The sequence below is a fragment of the Platichthys flesus genome, chromosome 18, assembly GCF_949316205.1.
Source record: "Platichthys flesus chromosome 18, fPlaFle2.1, whole genome shotgun sequence".
NCBI lineage: Eukaryota > Metazoa > Chordata > Actinopteri > Pleuronectiformes > Pleuronectidae > Platichthys > Platichthys flesus.
In genome coordinates, this window is record NC_084962.1 from 2,131,992 (window position 1) to 2,157,741 (window position 25,750).

Sequence of the window (25,750 nt, forward strand, 5' to 3'; positions counted from 1 at the left end):
AACATACCTCTTCCGACTTTACCTTGAATGAAAAAAAAAAAAAAAAAAAAAAAAAAAAAAACACTAACAACTTTTTGAAACTAACACTTTACTAGCACTTAAATGGCACTTACTTATAGCACTTTGTAGTTTTGCTTTATTTGAAGAAATTGTATTTTCTTGATTCTTGTCGTCCTTGGTATGTACCCTCGGGTTTGAATGCACTTATTGTAAGTCGCTTTGGATAAAAGCGTCAGCTAAATGAAATGTAATGTAATTTTTAAGAATGGTCGGTGAACGAGGCCCGTTTGTGCTTAACAGTAAGCTACTAAAAATTCTAAAGTTCTTTTGTTTAAAGCTGGATTAATTTAGTTCATGACATGTTACCACAATGTAATGTTGTTACAACAAATGTGTACAAAAGTGTGCACTTGATAAATGTCAGTCTATTTACACATCTTTAAGATTTGTTCAGTTTTTTTAGCTGCTGAAAATCTAAAGACAGGCTAAATGCAGAAGATTTGAACAGTAAATGATCAGGGATCTTTTTGCCTGAGACACTATGCTTCCATGATGTACTGTCTCCTGTAATTTTCCAGATAAACCTCAGCGCAGGACACACATGTCCAGTCTTCTTCATTTCACCTTTTGATCACAGCAGGCTCCACCCTGTCCTGTGTTCCTGGTTTTGCTGTAACAAATCCCAGCACATTTTTCAGCCACTTCTGAACCCCTATAGAGTGCAGATAATTAAATATGGAGGGACTGATGTCAGGTCAGGGCCACTGTGGCTTTGTTAATGAACGCCGAGCTGCTGCTAGAAAGGAGCCATCTCTCCTTTTTCATCTTACGGCAACTGCGGCGAGGCATTTATCGCCGCTGCCAGTCGAAGTGTGATGAAGACGTGATGGTGCAGGCTTGGAACGAGGGGGCTCAGGACTCCAGGTATAGGTTCATTCATCTCTGAGAAGAAGCTACCATGCAGCCCCTCTCCCTGGGCCATTAGAGTCTGAGGGATCAGTGCGAGCGGCCGGGGAGTAGTCCATCCATCATGTCACCCACACGACAGCATGCTCCAACCCCAACAGAGCCGGCTTCCTGAACCTCACCGACCCCACGCCACAAACATAATTACACTTACTGTTGCTCTGCTTCAGCTTCCTCCCGCTAAAGCGACCCTAAGGACATGCTCATCTTTCAGCCAGCAGGGCCCCAGGCATGTTCACAGGTTGATTCCACAAGGACAAAGAAAGGAGAGTAGGACTCTTCTTCCAATCCTCAGCAATTAGAAAGATCCTTTAGTGCTTCTCAACTATTTTGTCTTTCTCTGTGGCTGTGGCTCAGGGGTAGAGCGGGTCATCAGAACATCAGCAGTTCGATCCTAGTCTTCCTCATTTTGCATGCCTTGGGCAAGATATTGCCATTGGCGTAGGAAACGTGCTGCCCATAGATGCACCTAGTCAATAACTGAATATGGCACAAACTGTACTGTAAAGCACTTTGAGTAGTCTAGAGAGCAATAGACTGGAAAAGTTCAAACATTTGAACTGATTTGAAAATTTATTTTTACTGTTTCTTTAAGCTTTAAGTCAGCCATTTTAAGGAAGACATTTGTGTGTGTGTGTGTGTGTGAAATGATCTAATCAGACAATTATGTAACAGCAGTCTAGAAGTGCAGATTCAGGTCAGGTGCTGTTTTTTTACCACATGGGGGCAGTCATTCTCCTGGCGGAAGGGGAAATCTTCAGAAGTAAGAGAAATGATTTGGAATAATCACCCTCACACACACACACACACGCGTGCACACACACAAAATCACACCTGTGCTTACAGGTGGTAAAAATATGTGCAGTTTAATAGTTGGCGACAGAAAGCACTTGCTGACTTGTTCTTTTGTCAGCTGGTGCATCTGTTTGTGCTCTGTTTCACATATTTTCTTCATCATATATTTTGTGTTTAAAAAATACTTAACTAGTTAGTAGAGGCGCTAGATCAAAGCAGGAGTAGAATAGTGCAGAGTTGAATAAAATGGAAACACTCAAAGAGAGTACAAGTACAACAAAACACCAGCCAAGGCTCAGGGTGGTATGTCAACAGATGCTCTAACATGTCAAACAAACGAGCCGTCTGTCAGGATAACTTCTTTCAAGGATCTTAGTTGCAGAACACCACCACCTCGCACAGAGCATGGCTGTACAGGTGTCAATATGCTGACATACAGTACAACATGTAAATCACACAGTTTAAATTGCACAACATTGCTGCAGACGTGCTCTGCATTCTCCAGACACACTGGGATTCAGTCGTGGTCCATCAATCGCAGACGCCTGCAGACATGTGGAGGAGAAGCACATCCGCAGTCCTGACATGTCTGTGTGAATAGGGGAATTAACTCTGTGCTCATAAATATGTTAGCTGCAGAAGGAATTACTCGTCCAATTCCAGACAGCGCTCTTTTTCAAAATCTCCTTTTCTCCATGCAAACAAGAGAAATTCTATTGCATAATTCTCACTAAACCTGTCTCATCCACTAGTTTTTCCCTTTTGAGAGGCAATCACCCGTTGTCTGCTTGTAATTTATGACCACAGGTAAATCTGCTGTGGTTTTACAGCATTACAGCGAGCATTAGAACACACTCTTGTTATTGTGACGCATTATGTTGAATAGGGAGAAACACACTTTTTAATGGAGAAGGACAGTTGCTTTTACAGGGTGGACAGGCTGAGATACTAAAAGGAAGATGGATTTCTTTTTGCACTGCTACCTATTCATTATCCAAATTATGGAGATACTTTATCTCAGTGAAATGTTTTTTAAAAGCTTTTGAATACTTTAGTGCAGCTTCTCCACTGAATTGATGTAGATGCACCAATAACCATGTGTTTCTGCACTGTGGCTTTCTGAACAACTTGATTATGTACCCGTGAGCATATGTCTATGCATGTGGTTTGCTTCCTGATATAATAAGTCCTACAGTGGCATTCACTTCCAATGTGTTTGAGTAAATACCATGCCTGAATTATGAGTCAGCGCAAAGGAGGCTTGTGTTTTCTAAATGGCTCTTTTGGGGTCAGTGACACTTGTGAGCGACTGGTTGTGACAACAGCTGAGAGAGAAAATCTGATTTTTATAGAATACGTGTGGCATCAGGTAGAGTTTAGGTTTGTTCTATTTACTCCTATTTCTATTCATTTGTGAATATATGACCGAACTTTAATGCTGACATCCTGCTTGCAACTTCTTCCTCTGTCATTCTTGTCAGAGAAGTTTCAGTCCGTCCAAAGCATTTCCAGCCTAGGACTAATTCCTTAAATAATCATAAATTTCTACGAGTGCTGTGCCCGTTCTAAACGTGCCTGTTCAGAATGGACTGTTTGCCTTTATTACTATTCACATGTGTAGCTCTGTAGCAATGTTACAGAGCTACAAATGTAACATTGTAATTGAAATCCGTTGCATTTCTGTGTTCATTCCATATTCAAAGAATATCTGCACAGCATGCAAAATTTGCACAAAAAAGCATTAATTTGCTAAATTTAATAATTGTACGATAAATAATGAGGATAAGCAATTTATGCATTTAAACTTATATTTAGGTTGGTTTTAGAATGATTCTGTGTTACACCTCTGTTTGTATGTAGTTGTTTCGGACACTGGATAGTGGGTTTGGTGCTATACCTGTTATTGGATAATTAAGGGAAGTGATTAGTGGAGTGCAGGTTTGAGGGTTTTTCTTTTGTGTTTGAATCAATTTAAAACTTTTATCTTTTAATGCTCTATGCACAGTTTGCAAAATGGCAGCCTTTCAAGAGAGGAGCTGATGCACTGTTAAGTTAATTACTTGGCGACAGAACGCTCTCGCTGACCTGACTTGCTGTTTTTTTGTGAGATTTTGGAGGTGAGCTACAAGACCTTACATCCCAGCGTAGTTGCTTTTTCTACATGTTGTCTTGCGTCCTGCTTCATTTTAAAATTATAAATTCATTATTATCACACTCCCACACCTGCTGATGAATGGCTTTTTATGGTGAATCATGGCACAGAGCGACGCAGCTTTTCAGAAATCGAAAAACCACTGAGGGGATAGCCAGTGTCCCTTGCAGGTTATAATAGGGAGGGAGAATACATCACGAATGGCTTCCATGGTTGATTTAGATACTAACTTAGCAAGAAGGCAGCAATCACGCCCAGCACCTGCATGTGGTCTTTCCCCCACAAGTCTCTGTGCCAGGTTAACATTGTTTATTGTGTCCACTTGTTATGGTACGTCCTCAAATCTGTTTTCCGACGGAGCCCTTTTAACAATGTGACGTAAGTCAATCGCACAGATTACATTTGGGAAACCGGACATTGATGCAAATTGCCTTTTAATGTCGGTCCTGCTCTCCCACAGTGTACAGGCACTTCAACAAATCCAAGTTTTAGATTAGAAACCCAACAGTTTTCACAGCTGACAAATTCTAAATACACATAGGCTTTTAAGTTGGGAAAACCTGATTAGAAATAGTAGCCTTTGTCTAGTTGAGAAGATATTACACAACACTGCTCTGCCTCCACTTGAGACATTTGTTGTGCAAAGAGCAGGCACTAATGACCAGTGATGATAAGAGAAGCCAATACTTATCGTTCTTTAACTGGTCAGCTAAAGAAGTTGATAATCAGATATGTGCAAGTGAGACGACCGCCTACTGGCTTTTGCTGCCTGCCTGCATTTTTTCTTGGTGGGTTTTTACCTGCTGTGCTTTGTCTCTTATGTTGTGTTGTTACTTATTGGAATGCATTGTACCTGTCTGAATAATAGTTGGTATATATTGCTTGTATGTGTTGACTATAACAAGTCACTTAATTTTAGGTTGTCATTTTAAAACCTGGTCAGGGACAACAGATGAAAATTAGCCTGCTGAGCTAACTCTGGCTCATTTACAGTATTTTTGCTGTCGATTAATGAGCCTTGTACCTGTCGAACAAATGAGAAATAAAAAATTGTCACGTAGTGCGTGAGGTTCTCTTTATTTGATACACGCAACAAAGAGTGAATGCCACTGTTAGAGAAAAGAATAACAGGAGGTTCTTTAAAACTATTTTATTCAATGCCAATAAAAGATCCGGAATAAAAACATAAGGTGTTAAGGTCAAATAAATAAAATACAGCCAAAAACTCAATGGACACATCAAAAAGGTTTAAAAAATGGATATTGAAAGGGCTAAAATCACAAAATTGTACCTGGTAGATATCAACCAGCTTTACTTTATCCACACACAATTGATTGTCCTCCAATGTCTCTGTGAGGTAATCATTTCTTAACTTTCCTTCACTTAGCTTTTTGAACTCAGTCTCGCACCGGTCCTCGTCTCGGCTTTGAATCTCTTTGCCGTCCCAATTCTCGGGAAAAACTTCCTCAGCGTCACAGTCTTACCTGTGCGGTGTGCCGAACTCTCCATTCTCGCTCACTATCCTTGTCTAATAATCATGCAGTGTAAAAAAAACAGCAAACTTAAAAACGACTAAGACCATGCAACACACCTAAAAAACAATAAAACCAAATGCAAGAGATATATATATAGCTCATAATAAAACCCAAACAGAAAAAACATTTAAAACATGAAAATACTGGGTCAAGTGAAAAGTGGCTTTAAAGAATGGCCATCCTCGACATACTCAGTTTAATAATTCCATCCAAAGCTGCAGGCCTTATTACGATCACTAGTCAGTATTTGCAGTGGATCGGGATGGCACAGTTGAATTTGGTCGGCCTCTTTAATTCTGCTCCCAGTTCAGCACATAGATCCAAGAGGACTGCTCTGGGGAATCTAAATCATCTGATAGACAGTCATCGTCAGGGGCCAAGAGGTCGTCATGGTCCCTGAACACCAATTCCTTCCTGATTCCCCTACTTGTCTTCTAACAGTGTCAGTGGTCAGCACTGGTTGATCTTACCCTAACAAACTAATCACAGCAATCACTGGTATCCAAACCTTCACACTGGGATATCAATTGGAAATAGAAGTTTCACATGTTAACATTATATATTTTTTTTTTCAGCGATTTTACACACAACTGTCCTCTGCCCTTAACCCTCAAAAAGAGTAATCATAAACTACTAATAAAAACACTTTTAACAGGGTAAAAAGAATGTACAAACCTCAGAGAGAGCCACATGTGAGGGATCCCTCTCCCAGGATGGACAGAAGTGCAATAGATGCCAGGTGTTAAGGAGAACATCAGAAAGATAAGTGTATTTGCAGCATTGAATAGATTGATTGTAAGTCATAAAACTATTAATAAAAATTATGCAACTCTGTAATGATATCTTCCGGTAGTATCTAAGTGTATTTGCTTAAAAGTGACGTACTGTATATATTTCACAATTTAAGGTTCTAATTGAACATTTATGTTGTCTGAGCACAAATAACACTGTTGGCTTAATGTTTACCTTAGTGGATTGATAATCCGCCTTTAATTCACCACCCAACGTCGGCAACGCCTTTGACTCTCCTGTCTCCAAAATGTTAGTATGCATGGTTAATGGAGTTAGAATACAAGTGTGCATATTCCCCATTCAAGTTTTGCATGAGATGTGGCGTACACACCAAATTGGGTCTGAAACAAACGTAAGCAACATTTATAAATGAGGCCCCTGCTCAGTGCACACATCACAGCTGGCTTTGTGGTAACGAGTCATGGTAGCTTTTCATGCACTGTTAAAGGGAAGTTCATGGAACTGAGGTTCGCCAGTGGCCTCTGCCTCCTCACGGCAGGCTCACGGCCCAGTCACACTTATGTAAATGTTTCAATAACAAACTTTTGCCTCCTGTTCACTTCCAGACACTCATTAGCTCGACAAAAAGTTCCACAAGCGATATTCACTTCGTACTCTAACGTTTGATGGCAGGCAGTAACTGTGTAAACAGATTTGATCGGCTAGCTCATGTGCTTGAGTATTTATTTCAACCTAACTTGACTGGCGGGTGTCTGTGATAGCAGTTCAGCAACTGAACCACAATGCAGCTCAGCAACACATTGTCACCAGTTTATGCTTGTGGGATGTCACGTAAGCCATTAATCCAAGCAATTTATATCATATAAAACTAGAAGATGGCACAGTTTGAAGCCCAGTTAAGCTGGAGTCTTTCTTAGTCTACTCTGTCTACCCCACAATAGGTGGAGCAGCAGGGTACAGCAGACAGAGGCAGGAAGTGATGTATTAACTTAGCTGCGGAGATCACATGCCTTTCTTTACAACACACAGACACCGTTGTCCGCTATTATAGCCACAAACTCTCCAGACATCTTTGTCAGTTTCTTCAACTCACACACACTCCCAGTGATTCCCTGCTTTGTTCTCACATCAGATTCTCCTGAATCGCTACGGACTTTATACTTCAGGGCCAATCTTACGGACATTTGTGTTCACACATGTGCCTCCTCCGGAGAAAATACAGAGTATCTGCATAGTTCAGTGCTTGTCTGAAAACAGCTTTAGGTGACTCTAAAGTGTCAATGGTTTTTTGTCCCTCAGCTTGGATTGGCTCCAGCTCAACCACAACACTCAAAGGATGAGATGTATAGATAAAAATCCTTGGGTCGTGCCCTTTAAAAAAAATAAATAACAATCTTATAGACGAAGATAAACAATGAAAACATAACAACCTTGGCAGAAGTAATAATACCCGGTAGGTAATGGGAAGCAGTGTTGATGCATCCAAGGTTTTCACATGTCAACAAAACAAAAACATGCTCAGACACCTCCCCTGTAATATTCAGAAACGAATCTTCAAGAAAAATCACTTCGATGCAAACAATGGCCTTTTCCCCTTAATTCAGCTGCTAAACTTTCAGACAGTATTACATGGCATGTTTGAATAATTCAGGACAATCAGGCACTAGAAGATACTTACACACACACAATTTGACGCCCTCTAAGATATGTGTCATTTCAGGGTAAGAATTTAGAAGGAAATTAAAATAACTTTGCAACACATGACAATCTGTTATAAATGTCCAACTCTAAGTAATTATGCAGAAACACAGCAGAGGAGCTTGAGTCCTCAGACTACAGCAGTTGGATTGGTGTAACAGGTTGAAGGTTAAACAGTCACTGGCAGCTGGGTAAGTGTTCAGACCCACTGCCCTGGGTTTATCTGGCTCTCGGGAAGACACAAGGCGTTAGTGTTAGCAGCAGAGTGCCAACACCACCCTGTGGCTAATTGTGAAATTACATCTCAACTATAAATACACATCAGATTCAGTTTTTAAGAATTAATTAAGAATTAAGATGCATTTATTAGTCCCAAACACATGCACAGACATGCAAAGGCACACTCATGCAGGTAGGGAAATTTAATCTCTGCTTTTGCAGTGAGCGACCATGTACGGCGCTCAGAGAGCAGATGTTGGGGGAGTAAGGTGCCTTGCTCATGGGCACTAGACAGGGTAGAGAGACTCTTGGATTTTTGGACAGATCAAAGACTTTTGAAAAAAAAACTTCTGATTGAGAAAAACTAGCCAAGAAAGTGTTGGGTAGTTATTAGACTATGAGCCTAAAATAAAAATGATGCAGTTTAAGGCAAACACATTTTTTCGTGTACTGAACAATTTTTTTGATTTCGGTCTATTTGGCTTTCTAGTGTCTTCTGTCACTCTAATGGAAAGAAAACTTCTAAAAATACACATTTAGATGGTGTTTGTTTAACCGTAAGTGTGTGTTTGCTAGCAAGACACATGTTAACTATTTGTGTTTGTCTATAGGCTAATTAGCTGTAAACCGGAGGCACTGGTAGCTTAGTCCTGTGATCCTCAGCTCCACACAAGCATCCCCTTCCAAAGGACTCTGAAAGCGACTCTGACACAGACTGGAACTTTAATGAGCGTTTGTCCAGATCATATACTGTATATAAAAAGGTCCTGATGTTATAACTATTCAGCGGCGCGTCACCCAACCTGAAATTTTGAGTAAATCAATATATTAGTTTGAAAGAGAAGCTGTGCACCAAAACATAAATAAAATTACAAAAAATTTAAAAGCACCCCAGAAAAAGGGCACTTTCTCTCGAGGAAGAAAACATTCAGGGGCTCAAGCCCCCTTCGATGTATATGTGTGCACATGTATGCAGCTCAATATAAAACATTGTAGCAACAAAACAAACATTTTGTCTTCACTTTGAAAGTTGCTGCCATGACTGAGATCTGCATTATCCCCTTTTTTCTTATGTAGCAATATACCTCATTCACAAAGACAGAGTTTAAAAACTCAGCTCTAATGAAATAACACAACCAAGATCGTGCTAAATATAAATCATTTATTTGTGATAAAAATAAAAAGGATAATTACATTAAAATACAGTATGATCATATATAAACACTGGCCTGGTTACAACATACAATTAAAGGGATGGCGTTCATGACACTGAAGACAAAATCATTAGAGCATGGTGATGGCTGGAACAACAACTGAAGTTAATGTGTCAGACATCGAACAACACGTTGTTCTTAGAAAGATTGTTGCCACAGATCTGAGAGCAGCTCTACATTTCAAACTGAATCAGTAAAAAAAGAGGGATAGATCCAGTGTTGCATAGTTCAGTCACTATGCCATTACACTGTAGGTCCCACATGAGTATGACTAAAAAAACATTTGACTGAGCGTGATAGATCATAAAAGCAGAAAGATTAGAGTTCTTTGGCTTAAGGTGTAGTAGCATGAGGGCACCATACACACCCTGGACTACCAAAAACTGTGGCCAAAACAGTGTCTAGGAGGAAAAAAAACAAATTGCTCAGTGCAATTAAAATAAGAACCTTTGCCACAATTTTAAAGAACATCATGTTAGGCTATCCTTAACATATTTTTAAGGGGGGGGGGGTCTGACGACAATGTTTGATGGGCAAAATATGAATTATATCAATGCATCTCCATCCAACATCTGAACTTCTAAGCAGCTCATTTACAGTAAATTATATCATCCAACTCTCACTGTTTCTTTCGCAATAAATTAACATTTGGTTACACTGTGATAAACGTGTGGCTAACTGATAGCAACCAAAACTATCAATAGGATAAACAATATTCAGCCTTACATCAAAACACATGTTGAAGGGACATGGATAGTAAGAAAATGGTTTTCGTTCTTTTAGGCATCTCATTACTGAAACATGACTGCTAGAAGGCCACTAACATGATGCTGGGGCACCCCCTACCTGACCAGAGAAGACACAACAACCTACCAATTCAGTCTCTGTGGCCACGGTTTAACAATCGAGTGCTTAGGTCAATGTCGTACAAGGAAAAACCTAACATACTTTTGTTTCAATTTTTTATGGAAAACTAAGGATTTAATTTGACATCCCTTAACATTACTTCGTTTAATGCTAAAGTTGTTCAACCTACAGATAATTCTTCAGTCTTTATCTCCCCTTTAGATTGACCTCATTGTTTCGGTCACAAGCTGTAGAGCTAAAGTGGAAAAATTAGGGAGTTAAAAGAGTCAGATAATTCTCAGGGATTTAAGTAGACCCAAAACAGAGCTAAAAGGATACAAACTCTACTGAAAATGAATGCTTATGTTGTTCTATATGCTGATTATGAAATTACTAACATGTTCTTCGCATCGCCTTTGTTTAATAATGTGCAATGGCCACAAGTAATAGAAAAAAAAAATATATAAATGCAGCTTAAAAATGTCTCAAAATGCTGAAATTACCTGTGGGAGATTTGTTTTCGCGTTGCCACTTGTGGTTTCTTACCAGGAGCATGTCGTGGTGATGGTCACAACTAATTCAGTACAGACTGAATGCTGCACTGACTCACTCTCACAAAGACGGGGCGTGGCTAGCTGGTTAGGATGCTAACTTCGATAGAAGCAAAGAAGTGATAAGAGTTAACATTGGGGTTTCTTTGGCAGTAAGGAATTAATTCTGATGCTGAACTCGTGTTGTTCCTTTTAAGCTACATCCACACTACTACTTTCTCATTTGAAAACAGCATTTTCAAAATAGTATTATCTCTGTCCTCACAAGCGTTTTGGCTCCGTATCAGCTTTAATCACTGTCGATACTAGCATACCAAAAGATACGTATCCTACCATGTAACAAGTTGTATCCTTGTAAAATCCAGAATTCAAATGCACAACAGTGTCAGCAATGCTTGTAATTTAGGATTCATGTTGTGTTCTACACTCAGTCTAGCTTAGGCTAATATTTCTTTTGGAACAGGGTCATGTGATAGGACCCTGACAAATCAGTGAAGCCTACATCGTGACCAAAATGACCCAAACAGCAACTGGTTGTTTCCAAACATCTCGGACTAAAATATAGCCCTGGAGTTTTCAAACTAAAACGGGGCTAGCATGGCTTCAAAACTTGGATGCCAGGTGTATCCATAGCAGAGTTCACGCATTTTCAAACAAAAGTGTAGTAATGTGGATGTAGCCTAATAAATTAAAGTAAAAAGCTGTTAACATTGACTATGTAGTGATATGAAAACTGCTACTAAGTTTATGCTCCAATCATTTGTCTGCATTCATTTTCCTCCACCCATGCACCTGCAGGGCTTCATAAAAACCTGCCAGTGTCCTTTAGCTTCTACTTCTCTTGTAACCAAAATAGAAGAGCTTCAAGAGAGGAAGTTATATTATGTAATGGAACAGAATGAAGCCATTTTTTGTACTTTGTCAATAAAGAGATTGGTAATGTGCTTTCATTAAGTGGGGCTGTAATTGGCTGCCAGGGCCAATTCCAGTTGCCTACATTGGAATAAAAAGATCAACTTGGTTGCACGCAATACATATGCAGCCACAAGTGAGCTGAAATGACAGCACCTGCGACTCACCTCACTATCTAAGACTCAAAGTACAACAGACTGAGTGACTATTAGTCACTCTCTCTAGTAGCTTCCAGTAAAGCTCTGCAGGCGGAAACAATGTGAGCTATGCTGAGTGCAAGACGAACAGGTTCATCCAGATGGACAGATTATGCTGCAAATGGTCTCTTCTATTTGAGGACTAACTTAGAGTTAGGCTCAATGTCTGAAAGTGCATTCCTTTGTCACGCAAAGCGAGGCCAGGAGTGTCGAAACTAAACACACTTGGAAGACACAGCTTCCTCACTGTGAGCCAGTTACAGTCACAGTATTTTAACACATGCATATCACACTTTTAGATCCCTCAACTGTGTGCAACAAGAGGAATTTTATATAATATTTCAATGAGTAACTTCATGAAACTTTTAGTGGAGCTCCAGATTTGTCTCCATACGAGTATGATTTTGTTTTGCAGCATTCAGTTTTTTGTTGACGTTTTGCTCAAATGTGTCCCAGACATGTTGGTTTGCTAATAACGGCTGGCATCGTCATACGAGGTCACATCCAGGTCGAAGTAATCCTCCAGCCTCCATTGCAAGGTCTCGAACGTGGGCCGGTCCTGTTCATTCTCCTTCCAGCAGTCCATCATGATGTCGTACATGATTTTGGGGCAGTGTGGGGGGCACTGCATCCTGTAGCCCTGGGGAATCCGCTGGACCACTTGGTAGTTGGTCATGGCTGGAACAGTAACAGAGGGACATGATCACTGATCAAACAAGAGATTTCTACACACAAGCACTAATTTTGAAACCAAAGAAATAAGAATAACACTTTTACTCTTTATGTTCAGTGAATGGTTTCTAAATGATTTATAATGAGGAGATAGAGATGGTACCTGGGTACGGCATTTGGCCAAATGTCATGATCTCATACAGCAAAACTCCAAAGGACCACACATCAGATTTTATAGTGAACTTGTTGTCATGAATAGCCTCTGGAGCGGTCCACTTCACTGGAAACTTTGTGCCCTCTCTGGCTTCGTACACATTCTCATTCTCTTTCTAGTAACGAAACAAGACACATAATACAGCTTTACATGCAATATATATCAACAATTTCACAAAGGTTAATTTAAGAGAAAAAAAAAAAATTGTAATAGAACCTGTGGTTTAGCTTTTTGCTATATATATATATATATATATATATATAGCAAAAACCTGTGGTTCTATTACAAAAAAAATTGTAATAGAACCACATTGTAATAGAACCACAGGTTCTATTAAAATTTTTTATATATATATATATATAAAAAAAAATTATATATATACAAAAAATTTTAATAGAACCTGTGGTTCTATTACAATGTAATAATCTATTACAATATATATATATATATATATATATATATATATATCTACATACAATTTAAACTTGCAAAGTCAAACCCACCATGAAGACCCTGGCGAGGCCAAAGTCGGCAATCTTGCAGAGGTTGTTCTCGCCCACCAAGACATTCCTGGCTGCCAGGTCTCTGTGGATGTAGTTCTGCAACTCCAGGAACGCCATACCTGATGCAACTTGCGCAGCCATCTCGATCTGGTCAGAGATCGCTAGCGTGGTGCCTTTATCCTCTGTAATCGAGGCAGAGACACACAAAATGAGTTTTGGCAGGAAATTTAACAAGAACTTTGTAACCTTGTTTAGATAAGTGCTATACAACTAAAGTTATTATCATTTTAATTTATATTGTTATTATTATTATTATTATTATTATTATTATTATTATTCACCCCAGAAATGTTTACCCCTGAAACTCCAAAGTAATGGGTGGACACACCCACCCCTTCATCTGCATAGTAGAAGCTGAAGTGGAGACAATGTGTTAAACTTGATAATTGTGACTCTGCACATGTCAAGTCAAGTTAATCTATATAGCACATTTCAAATCAACTGCATTTGCCCAAATTGCTGTATAATAGAAGACACAGAGACTAGCATAGAATAAATAAAAATGATATGATGAGGATTAAAAACAACTTGAAGCCTAGTCCTAGATATGTCGTCAGAAGGGGGGCACTCTATTGTAAATAGTTAACCCAAGGAACAGCCAAGAGCAGCTGATCAGAAGAACTAAGGGATCAGGAATGGAAAGGGGGAAAAAAAGCTGAGATATGTAATTAGGGACCCGATCAATTAGTAGCTTAAAAAGAAATAAAGCACCTTAAACTCAATACTATACTTAACCAGAAGCCAAAATGCACATATGCAAGTACAGATGAGATGCTGGCTCTCTTTCAGGTACCAGTTATCAGTCTAGTGGCAGCATTCTGCGACGGCTCCAGATGGGACCGCTGGCTGATGTCACCATTGAAGCAAAATTGAGCCTTTTGCAGCATGTTAGAGATGAGTTCTGAACTCTAGCTTTAAAATTCTTGCAAGAAGTGAAGTTGAATAATGAAATGATCTAAAAGACATTAAGGAGAGCTCAGTGCGGTTTGACTACATAATGTGGGCTCCGCATTTTAACTCACTGCAGTTAACACATTTGACGTGGGCTGCAGTTTGACTTCCTATGTTTCAGACTGCTTCAACTGAGATGAAGTTGAGCCTAAAAACTAACCTGACCTGGGAACTTAAGTGACAGAATTCAGGAAACACAATTTCCTGTTTTGATTATACTCGATATATTTGGTAAAAATATAAATCCCTATACCAAGGGACGTCTGTAATCTCATTCACGCTCCCTCTGTCGCTACATTGATTGTAGGGATGTCACCATATGACATTTTGGTGCAACGGTTATTATAAGAGGAAATATCGCAGTTTATAAGATTATCGATACTATAGAAGGAAACAGACCCCCAACAAGCCATATATAGCTAATAATATAGCTAATGAACTAAAATATGTATTATTATCATCAACTTTATCCAGTTAGTTTTTCTATTTAAAAGTAATTTGTGTAAGCTATTTAAGTTGCCTTATTGTGGAAGGTTCCGCTGCGGAGATCACCTGTTTTTGTTAACAGCATATCAAAACTGGTGCCTGCCCTTATTCTTTCTTAAATTTTTGCATCGGCCAAGTGTTAGACCAGTAGAGTCAAACTCAATCACAGAGAATTAAACACTGTTACTATGTCAGGGGCAAAACAGGGCCAACATTTATTAAAAGGGATAGACAGGATATTGGATAAAGTCCAAAAAGAAAACATATTTAGGTAGGCAACATCCTTTTTTTTATGTACATGTGCCAGAGCCAGATGTCTTGCATCTCATTTTGGCTGCCATTTCATTAATGTTTGGGTTTAGGTTCTGTGCTGTGGAAGCCCTCAAGATGGAGTGAAGGTGTGCATCACTGAGAAGACTGGGTTTTTGTTCATCTTCATCACACAGAAAAGCGCCTCAGTCCTCATACAGGTATGCAGTGAGCATACCTGGATATATTCACTGGAGTGACCGTCACGTTCAAGTTCATCCTAACTGATTCGTTCAGTTCATGGTTCACAATGCAGGCCAGTTCAGATAGACATATGATATTTTATCGTGGGATTGATATAACTGTACCACGGGCCAGAATTGGCCTTGTGTTTGACATGTCTGTGTTAGACACTTCAGAGGAACTCAGGACCCTCGGACACTGACATTTGCATTATGCGATTACTTATTATTAATACATTAAAAGGTCCTTAATGCACATTCATTTACATCAGATACAATAATATCCCCAGACAGTGAAAGTAAAATCTGTGCGTTCACATTGATGACTCTGAGAAAGCGTACCATGTTTGATACAAAGTTCAGAGATAAGGGTTATTAAGGTCTTATGGCCTCTGAGAGCTCAGTGTCACAGCCAACTACAATAACTAACAACCTGTTGAATGTTGGATGATTGTGTCCCTTTTATTAATTAATTACATCACTCCTGTCCTTCAGCAGCTTCATAGGCTCCCAGTCAAATATCGCGTTGTTTTTAAGAATCTGCACCTCACAAGGCGATCCATAATCTCACTCCTCCATACTTTTCCGAGCTCCTGCACATTGACACAAACTCAGGTCTCCCATCCACTTCACTGTACCACCTGCCCGCTTGAGAACCAAGGGATCTACACAGCCGCTCTGCTCCCCACCTCTGAAACTCCTTCCCACCAGACATCTGTAAAATCAACTCTCTGTCCATTTTCAAATCCTGCTTCAAAACCCATCTTTTTTAAATTTCATATTCAGTCTGATGTTTGGCATTTATAACCTACATAATGTTTTATTCAATGTTAATTTGTATTTATCTTTTTGATATAGTTTTCTTATCTGTTTTTAATCACTTTGTAAGGTGACCTTGAGTGCTGTGAAAGGCAGCTATGACTAAAATGTATTACTTTTATTATAATAATAATAATAATCAGTATTATCCTGGGTTTCTCCCACACACACACTTAATTTTGGCAGCTGCCATAGTACGTACGTAAACAGAGGCCAGGTGTTTATACTTTAGTCTTTTTATCTTTTCAAGAGAACAACACAGTCTACAATTGATTAACTGGTGAACAACTACCCCTCCCATACCTGTTTGTTCTGGCACAGAAAGCTTTATTGACACCCGATCTACGCCTCAGTTTTATCATGGATGTCTGCACGGAGTTCCTTGGAGTTTTGATAAGGCTTAAACCGATGCAAGTATGCAAGTTATATTATTTGTTATTTGACATGTCAAAATAAAATTGCTGACTCTGAATTAATCTTATGTTGATGGGGCACCACATATGCTATCCCTGTATTTATCCATCCAAGCAATTTATCTCATATAAAACTAGAAGGGCGCTCAGATAGTGCCAAGTGATAAAAATCAAAAGTGATAAAAATCAAAACATTGCAATTTAATGGGATACTGGGAACCTCTCAACATTATTTAAAGACATTTTGTGTTAGTTTTGGAATAATCCTGTAGACAGAGATGGATGGAAAGGCAGACAGAGACAAACAAACAGCAAGGTTTTCACATTGTATCAACAGAACAAATGCAAGCTCAGACACTTCCCCTGCAATACCCAGAACTGTCTCCTAAGAAATGAAATCACTTTGGTGCAAAATGTGCCCTTTGCTCCTCAACTCATTGGCTAAAATATGTATGGCTGCAAATAAAGTTTAGATTCAAAATTTAACCTGCTTCTCTTTCTCTGGTTTATATCACAGTATTGTATGGATTTAGGATTGGGCCTTGAAATAATATCAGTTATCGCAATATGAATGTCAGTAAAAGCAATATTACAAGATTTCCTGTTACATTGATATATTGAATATGCGTTGTATAAACACAGTGAAAATATATAACACATCATTGTTCCACCTCATATTGTTTAGCAGTTTGTCAAGTGTTTGTCATGAATTGACATGATCTTAGGCCGTACCGTTGAGCCCTTTACTGACCCTTGCCACAGGCACATAGACTGATTTCAAAGAGCCGCAGCAGGAGGGTCATTGGACTCTGATCCCGTTATAAAGCCGCAGTAAACATCACATGTGTATATTAAAACAGGGCCATCTTACTCTGGAGGTAATCAAGCAGGCTGCCGTTCTTCATCAGCTCTGTGATGATGTAGATGGGCTCCTCCATGGTGCAGACTGCATACAGCTGGATCAGCTTGGCATGCCGCAGCCTCTTCATGATCTGAGCCTCTCTCAGGAAGTCGTCGGGATCCATGGTACCTGGAAGGTGTTTTGTGATTTTGAGATCTTATTCTTTTTTGCAAATTTAGTAACAGCTTTGGTGATGCACAATATGTGGTGTCAAGTTTGAACACTAAAGCAATGGCAAGAAGGAGTGAATTATCTTCTTATATTTTGTGTGTATAAATACATTTATCATCATATATGATCAGATCTTCATCTAAATTGATATCCAGACAGGGAATAAACAGTTTAGTCTTTCTAAAACCGAAAGTGATTTTTATCAGATTTTCTCACAAGACAAGGTTCTAAATGTTATGTCATATGTCATAAATGCATAGATTCTTGTTTAGGTCAGTGCAGTTTCATCCACCTCTCAGGAAAAAACCTAACCCATCTCCATATCTTTTCGAATGCTGCAGCTAACTGGCATCAGCAAAAAGATGACGCCATATCACCACTCAGATACCCAATTAATTTTTCTGCTAATATCATCAGTGTAATCAGCTTTCAGTGTATGTTTACTTATTATTTGAGTAGCACCAATCCAAAAAAAGAGTATCCACAGTCTGATGACCCAGAGAAAGAGTGGATCTTTTGATGCTACCTGATGTTACCTGAAGTCTTAATATTTCCCTCAACGGCAAAATGATTCCAAAATCTTCTTGTGGTATCTTTCTGTTGCTTATTGGTAACAGACATTTGAGTTCAAGAATCACTCTCAATTTGGAGAAGTCACACATAAATAATAAAATAACAATTACAATTTTAAGAAACCCAAATTATCAAAAGGTGCTACTTCACCATTTTTTTCAATAGGTTTTGAGTTCTGCTCCAGAAAGTAAAGGATTTGGGACAAACAGACGCAATCGTATTATTCCCCTGTATCATTTGCAGAAAATAAAAAATATTATTTCATGTACCAGGTTTGAGGGTCTTCACTGCGACTGCTGTGGTTTCGTTCCACATGCCCTCGAAGACTTCACCAAACTGACCCGCTCCCAGCTTCCTCAGCAGCTTGATGGATTTGCGGTCAATTTCCCATTGGTCCACTGTGTTGTAGGACATACCATGAGTTTGTGGAGCCTCCATCTACAGGTACAAGAAGAGTTACCATTTACCAAGATGATAATTAATCTTTACACAGCTACAATACGTGAACAAGGTAATGATGGAATTTAGAAACATAAACAGGGTGTGTTTACTTCATGTTGTACAGCACTGTGTGCTTTACCTTTTTGCATGGTTCAGCCAGACGCACACAGAGGCCATCTGCCTGTCCGGAGTAATGTTGCACCAACTCCTTAATTGTTTGAAAGCATCTCGTCGTCGACACAAAGTATTGACCATTCTCCTTTCTTTTCAGCTTGTAATGCTTCACCTTCCCGCTGTCCAGCACTGAAAGACACATCAGCATCTAGGTTTGTACCCAAGAATCAAGTCCTGTCATGTTGAAGGCAGCTACCTGCTCTAGTTGTAAATGAGGTTGAAGAGAGTATTGAGACTGAACTAGGTCAGTAAAGTTTTGAGCCATTAAATCCAAACAGGGAATTGAAAGTATGAAGGAAGCACAGTTGGTGATAATTCTTTATGTGTTTTTCACTATGAATGGTAGCTTTCACGGTTCACATGATCATTTGATCAATTACTTATTAGAAAAAAAATTGTAAACAGTGCAGTGGTTATGGAGTTGACTTTAGATATTCATTATAGATTTACAAAAATACAGTCCCGGTAAAATGATTTGCACCTCTGATTGCAAACATGCAAAATTATTCAGAATATTCACAAAATGTCCAAGGTTACTGAAAATAAAAGAAAAAAAAGAATTTATACCAACACAGAACATAACCCAGGCACGATGACTTGTTTGCAGAAAGTTTGGCAACAAGGATGGACTCATGTTTCTTGTAGTAATCTACATTTGTGTAGTATCTCTTTGCTGTTAGTCTATCTGCTATATGCTCAAGCTCTTTTAAACTTGCAAGATTCCTATTTGATTTCAACTCTATCTAAAGGTTTATAATGCGATTTGGTCAGGACTCATCATCGGCCAGTTTTGAACAGTCCATCTTTTACTTTAGAACCAGGGTTTTGTGATGCTTGATGTGTGGTTTGGATGTTTGGTCACACTAAGACTCAAACATTGTTTCTTGACACTATAACGACATTTCACTCTAAGATGCCTTGGTAATCTTAGTTGTCATCGTTTTTTTGACACATTCAATGCCGGCCAAATCAGAATATCATGATCAAACGCCTACCATGTTTTAATGTAGGTTGACTATTCTCTCTTCATTTGTGACACATATGAACTGATGCTCTTCATTCCAAAATATCTCTAATTCAGCTTCATCTCTCCATAGAACAATAACCAACAAAAATTCTTAACATTTATTGCAAAGTTTTGCGTTCTTGTGCCTTTTTTTCCAACACTGAAGTCCTCTTACAGGCTGTGATATATATATATATATATATATATATTATTTTTTTAAATTGTATTTCTGACACCATCTTGTCTTTTTGATTTTGATAAATAACTTGCAAAGACCTTACTGATGCAGTAAGATCTATCAATCATAATCAATAATTATGTGTAGTGTACATTTTGTTTCCATATTTTTATTTTCACTATAATAAACCATTTTTTGCTGTTGAGTTACTTTGGACATTTCATGAAACATTCTTATTATACAATAAATAATAAAATAATTTACTTTAAAATAAGTTCTGTACTGGTAAGGAGGCAGAGAACATTTTGACCAGGACAGTACACAATGCTGTTTTTAGACAGGAGTCTGTTAAATCTGACAGGAAAAATTGCTAAGCCTGGTCACGGTCTGCCTTGTCCTGATGTCCACATGGCAAAAAATTCCAAGAAAAATAACATGAAAACATAATGATATGTTCTTTCCCAGTATTTCAACTGTTTTCTTCACAGATGCTGACCTAATATTTCATGCACAAAAACTGTAAATCAACCCTTGGATAATGTTTGTGAAATGAACTAGAGTGTCAGTGATTGAGCATGGAAAGAATTTGGCTGTAATGGAAAGAGCAAGGTCAGTGAAAAGACAGATTAGATGATAAAGAGATAAAGTCATCACACTGCTTTTATAGGAGCAGAGTTTTCTATTTATTTAACTTGATGACCTTCACATCATCAATCATTTAATTGAAGGGACGGAACAAATGAATCACTGAACAGTGCTTACCTTGGGAGAGGTAAAGAAGCACACAGGCAGAGGAATGCGAAAAGATACACATAGAAGATGTTCGATATTGTCAGCTAATGCTATTAATGGTTGTTTATAGGGATTTTGAATCAAAGATAATGTAAATATTACACTTGTATAAGAGTTTGTTCATGCCCTCCCACACCAACTACATATTCTGTCATCCATAGTTATTAATTAATCAGGTACATAAAAATCTTTGATCTGATTTTATTTAGCCCTCTTTTTATCTATGAATTCACACAAGATATGATGGAATGATGCAGTGTTGGTCTGGAAGGAACCCATGGAACTTTGGTATGGATCCCCAAAAATGGGTGGGTCCAGGAAATTATTAATACTTTCTCCATAGCTTTTCCCACAGAATTCATTCAATCTATTGAAGTGGCGAAGTTGCATATGCATGAATGTCGCCTTCACAATCAAAAGATTCTAAGTGACAGGTATAAATGAAGCAGTGAAAAACAAATTTCTTATGACATTTTCACCAATTTCACAGATAATAATGCATGGACCTAGATAAAAAAAAAACAGTGATATCTAGGAGACGGATATCTATAATTGTGTACGATTTGGTGTGGCTTGATTGAATTTAATCGGACTGCTATGCGTCCTTCTAGTTTTTTAATTGCCGTTTAAATGTCTCCATAGCATCTGCCATACAGTTGCCAATAACCACAATAAACATAGTCCAAAAGAATATTAAGAATCATAAAGTTGAAGTTAGAAAAGTGATTCAGCAGTGCCAGTAGAATAGCAATATCTATATAAAGTTAACAGTAGCTAGCTAATAAGCATATTGGTTATACATGTACCCAACCAAGCAAAGTTGTAGCACCAAAATCCTGACTGTATCTAATTGAGTGGGGGGGTATTATATTATTTCTTACAAATTCTCCATTCTTAGAGAAAAACGTAATTTGTTATTACAAAAGTTATGTAGCCTACAAGGTATGTGGGACAGTCCAACACCCTGATGTTTTTTCCACTTTTAGTTTGACAGCAGGTTGTGTCATCTTATTTTTTGTAGCATAATCCTGCTTTAATGTTCATATTGATGAGCACTGGTTTCAGTGGGAGGTTTATTAAAAACTGATTTAGCTTATAATCATAGCTCACCTGAGAGGGAGAATTCTCCTTTCTGGCTCTCTGAGTTTCTGATGAGGAAGGCACCATGCCGGTTCCCGCCAGCCAGCAGCATCTTGTCCGCATCCTGGCGCTTAGTGTCGGGAAAATACCATCTGGGAATCAGAAATTGGGCAAAGAAGGTGGTCAAGCACATTCCAAACATGTTTGAGTATAAATACTAATAACTTAATGATCCAAACGGTTCCCATAATGAGCAAACACTTGTGACGTGGAGAGCAAATAAAATCCCTTTTAATTTTAAGCAACCTCCAACAGACTTGTTCACTTTAAGCTCCATTGTTGTCCTCAAGCTATTACAACACATCAGTGAACCACATTGTCTAATGGAGCTAGTTCATTAACTACCATGAACATAAATAGTCAGGCTTATTAACACGGAATCCCCAAAACACCTTCTTGTTGCAGGAAATTCTCAACAGAGCCTGAAATATGGATTCATCTGCTGCTGAAAATAGTCCAAAACAAATAATTTTTATTGAAATATACACAATTCAAGCCCACTGATAAACCCTGTATGGACCTAAGGTCATGCAACAGTATAATTAGCTCAATTTGAGGGAGTGAAAAACTTGTTCCTTCTGCAAATGAATCCTTAAAAATATATGCAAACTGTTTCAACAATGTCCCAACCAGTTGTTTGTTACAAGCCCTGTTTGTACAAAGCAAGTGTTGTAAAAAAAACGGTGTTAGTACCACCTCCGATGCACAATTACTCTACAGCAGGAAGTAGTACTTTGTACTTCTACAAGACTGGTTGATCAGAGGTTCATCCTACAGCAAGCTAATAGACACAATATTAGAAGAACAGAAGCAGGCGGAGGTTTTAAGGAGCAGCACAGACTCTAGACTCACACCTCATGGATCTGGTTTGGGAAGAACTGAACAGAAGCTGAGAGCAAAGTAAACTACAAGTGTGCAACACACGAGAGGGAAAGAACTACAGTTAGTGACATTCCCACATACCTCTTACTCAAGAGCTGAAGGGTCCAGATGTGACACTTCTATTCCAATATTATTTATTTATAACCCTCTTATTTAGAATAAGCAGTAGTGCTGCCATCATTGCTGCTGTTATCATTAGTAACATTATCACGTATACGCATCACTATTGTTACACAACTGTTCTTTTTCTCCTCCACTGTAGCCAAGTTTAATACTCATTACTCACTGTTCCCACATCTGTTGGGTTACTCCATAAGATTGTAAGGTTTCAACTAGTTAAACTTTAACTGTTAAAACAAGAAATAAAATGAAATTAATCATTTCAAATGGAAACCTAAATCCCTAACACTTTAAAAGAAAAAGAGGGAAATGGAAAGAGGATGAAAAGGCTTTACCCTAAGATATGTTTGTATTTGACAAGCAGCAATAATCTTATAACACGGTGTTATGCAACACCCACTTATTTATAATGTCTCATTATCATGCCTATCCAGATTGTGACTCAAGTGAAACTATGACAAAAGTCTACCAAGACGGATTGAGGTAATGGAAAAACTATGCATCCTTGAAAACACAAACAGGAACAGCCAGAGTTCAGCTGAGCAGGAACAGGTTTGACTGAGGTGCATAGCAGGATGACAAAGCACAGAAACGGATTGCACTTTTCTGTGACATATTTTTTTCCAACATATCCACGTGTCACCAAAATGAATAGTAACCTCACGAGATCTACTATAATAGATCAACATATCAAGGTCTTGGACAAAATATTCCATTGACAACATGCAGCTTAGATGATTTGCAGAAGCAGTCATACGCATTCAACCTTCTATCTAGCAACAGTGTCCAACACAGGCAGTTTAAGTGCACTAGTTATGATATTGTGTTTCGGGGCCCTACCTTCCTAGGAATTGTTAACCTGTGAGCTTAGCCCTCCTGCTCACAGGTAATGATTAACTAGTTTAACCCATGATTGAAAACACCACAGCACTAAAGTCAGAGAAATGGGGCCTGCCAACACATGTCACAGTGGATTACCTCAGTGGGGGAAAACCTACTGTATATTTGTTAGTATAGACTAGGGGTGGGACACAATATCGATCACATAATATATATCATTGTCCTGACTCGACATGCGATTAATGATATGCTGACCCTGAATCATGATATTCAGATAGTTAGCTATAGTTTGGACTCTTGTCAGTTTATGGCTATTCTACATTGGAATGATGGTGCGTGTGGACATTGACAAGATGCACAGCGTTAAAGCCTAAAGAGACACCAAGATGAGACTTGATGCTATTTTTGGGACATTGTTTCATCTGAGCTTCTGTCAAAATCTCAGTGAATAAATATACACATCTCTCACCTTTCCTCTTCTTCTAGAGTAAGACATTGTGGCGAATCCTTATACGATTGTCTTGCAATATATAACTGACGGGAGAATAGCGGTATCTTGATAATATCATAATGCTGGCCCATGTTTGGTATCGTGAGTTATCCTCTACCATAGACGTTCCAAACTTGTCCATCATCTCAGATATAGGAAAAACAAGGAGGATGATCAAAAGCATCAATACTCACGGTTCTGCATCAATACTCTCCACAGGTGCCACATAGTTGGCGGGGATGTATCCCGTTTTGGAGGCTGACAAGCCGGTGACTGCTTTAGCAAACCACCAGTCACCAGTACTTTTGTCTAGAGCCTCTAAGATGTCCTCGGTTTGGAAGCTGAGGTCCTCCTCGGTGCGAGCGGAGTAGTCGTACAGGGCGATGTAAAAATCCCCCGAGTTGTCCGCCGGCCGCCAGCTGTTCCTCTCGGCGCCGGGCGCTACGCTGCTCTCGGCTGCGGGGTTCACTATCACCGCGATGACTTTGTCCTTAGACCCGCTCTCCCCCGCAGACTGACCCGGCTTCTTGAAACACGCCAGAAACCTCCGCCAACACGCAGACAGACTATTCTGGACCTCCATGGCCGGTCAATCACTGCGGGTCATTCTGTGTCGGGAATACAGACGGAAGTGGTTTTGGGAGGAAAATCCCTGCTCCGGGCTCATAATAAACGTTCCATTTAAAGAGGTTTGTGGATAATCCCAGAGTCAGACAGCGAGAAGCGAGCTGGGCACACGGAGGCAGGTAGAAGGAAGTGTGTGCGTTTGTGTAAGTGTGGAGTCCATAGTTCTACTTTCCTGTGGAAATCACCTGCACCTGCTCTGGAATGGGGAGCGGCCCACGTCACCATCACTCAGGTGTCCTCTGGCGGCCATGTTGGAGCATAGCACTGCTCATTAGCTATGTACTTTTACTTGAGGGTTAGAATGGGGGTTAGGTTAGGGTTATGTGTGTGTGCGCAGGTCTTTCTATAGCTATAAGGGCCAAGTTTAGTTCAATACCATCATTGTAATGATGTGATGGTTAAAGTTAGAGTAAGGGGCTAGGGAATGTGTTATGTCAATGAGTTTCCTCACAACAACCTGAGATAGATTTGAGGGTGCACATGCTTTTTCCTCTCATTCAAATAAACTGGTGCAGTCTCCATCTTAAACATGTCTGTTTGAAATGGGTTGTTTCCTTGGCCGTGTTAATGCTCGTTGCAGCTTTTATTTTGTGAAACTATAAAGTTACCTGCAGTAACTGAGCAGCAGCAATTAAAGTGAACATGCTGTTGCGATGGACAAACAACTGTTCTCAAGATATGCGATCTACGCAGACACTCTTTTAAAGAGATAGTAAAACAATGTGTAATTTATTGTTGTGTGTGTGTGTTTCTGTTGTTGGCTAAATTTGGAGACTAAAAACCCCTAATTGGGGACAAAAGCTCTGTCCCAATTCGGGAAACATTTAATATGGAACAACAACATTGCAACAAATCGTAAAAAAAAAGGCAAAGGTGCAAGACTGTGCATATAATTAAGAGTGAAGGCACTATGCATACCATAAACCATTGCAAATAATCCCTTGCCAAAGACTTCCAGCGAGCTTCTT

General features: G+C 39.1%; 1 protein-coding gene across 1 annotated transcript; it reads right to left on the reverse strand.

Annotated features, from left to right (window-relative positions):
• Positions 1-9,266: 9,266 nt before the first annotated feature.
• frk (fyn-related Src family tyrosine kinase) lies at positions 9,267-24,959 on the reverse strand. The gene is made up of 8 exons (XM_062411436.1): positions 24,350-24,959; positions 21,794-21,915; positions 18,673-18,836; positions 18,362-18,530; positions 17,319-17,477; positions 13,228-13,409; positions 12,674-12,839; positions 9,267-12,516 (listed from the first exon to the last, which is right to left on the reverse strand). The coding sequence occupies exons 1-8, from the start codon at positions 24,736-24,738 to the stop codon at positions 12,308-12,310; spliced, it is 1,560 nt and encodes a 519-aa protein (XP_062267420.1). The 5' UTR covers positions 24,739-24,959; the 3' UTR covers positions 9,267-12,307.
• Between the last annotated feature and the right edge of the window lie 791 nt (positions 24,960-25,750).

Coding starts and splice junctions, on each gene's coding strand:
- frk (XM_062411436.1), bottom strand. CDS start 24,738: ATGGAGGTCCAGAATAGTCTGTCTGCGTGTTGGCGGAGGTTTCTGGCG. Junction 18,531..18,672: donor TGGCTGAACCATGCAAAAAG/GTAAAGCACACA, acceptor TTGTACCTGTAG/ATGGAGGCTCCACAAACTCA. Junction 12,840..13,227: donor GCCTCGCCAGGGTCTTCATG/GTGGGTTTGACT, acceptor TTTCGTTACTAG/AAAGAGAATGAGAATGTGTA.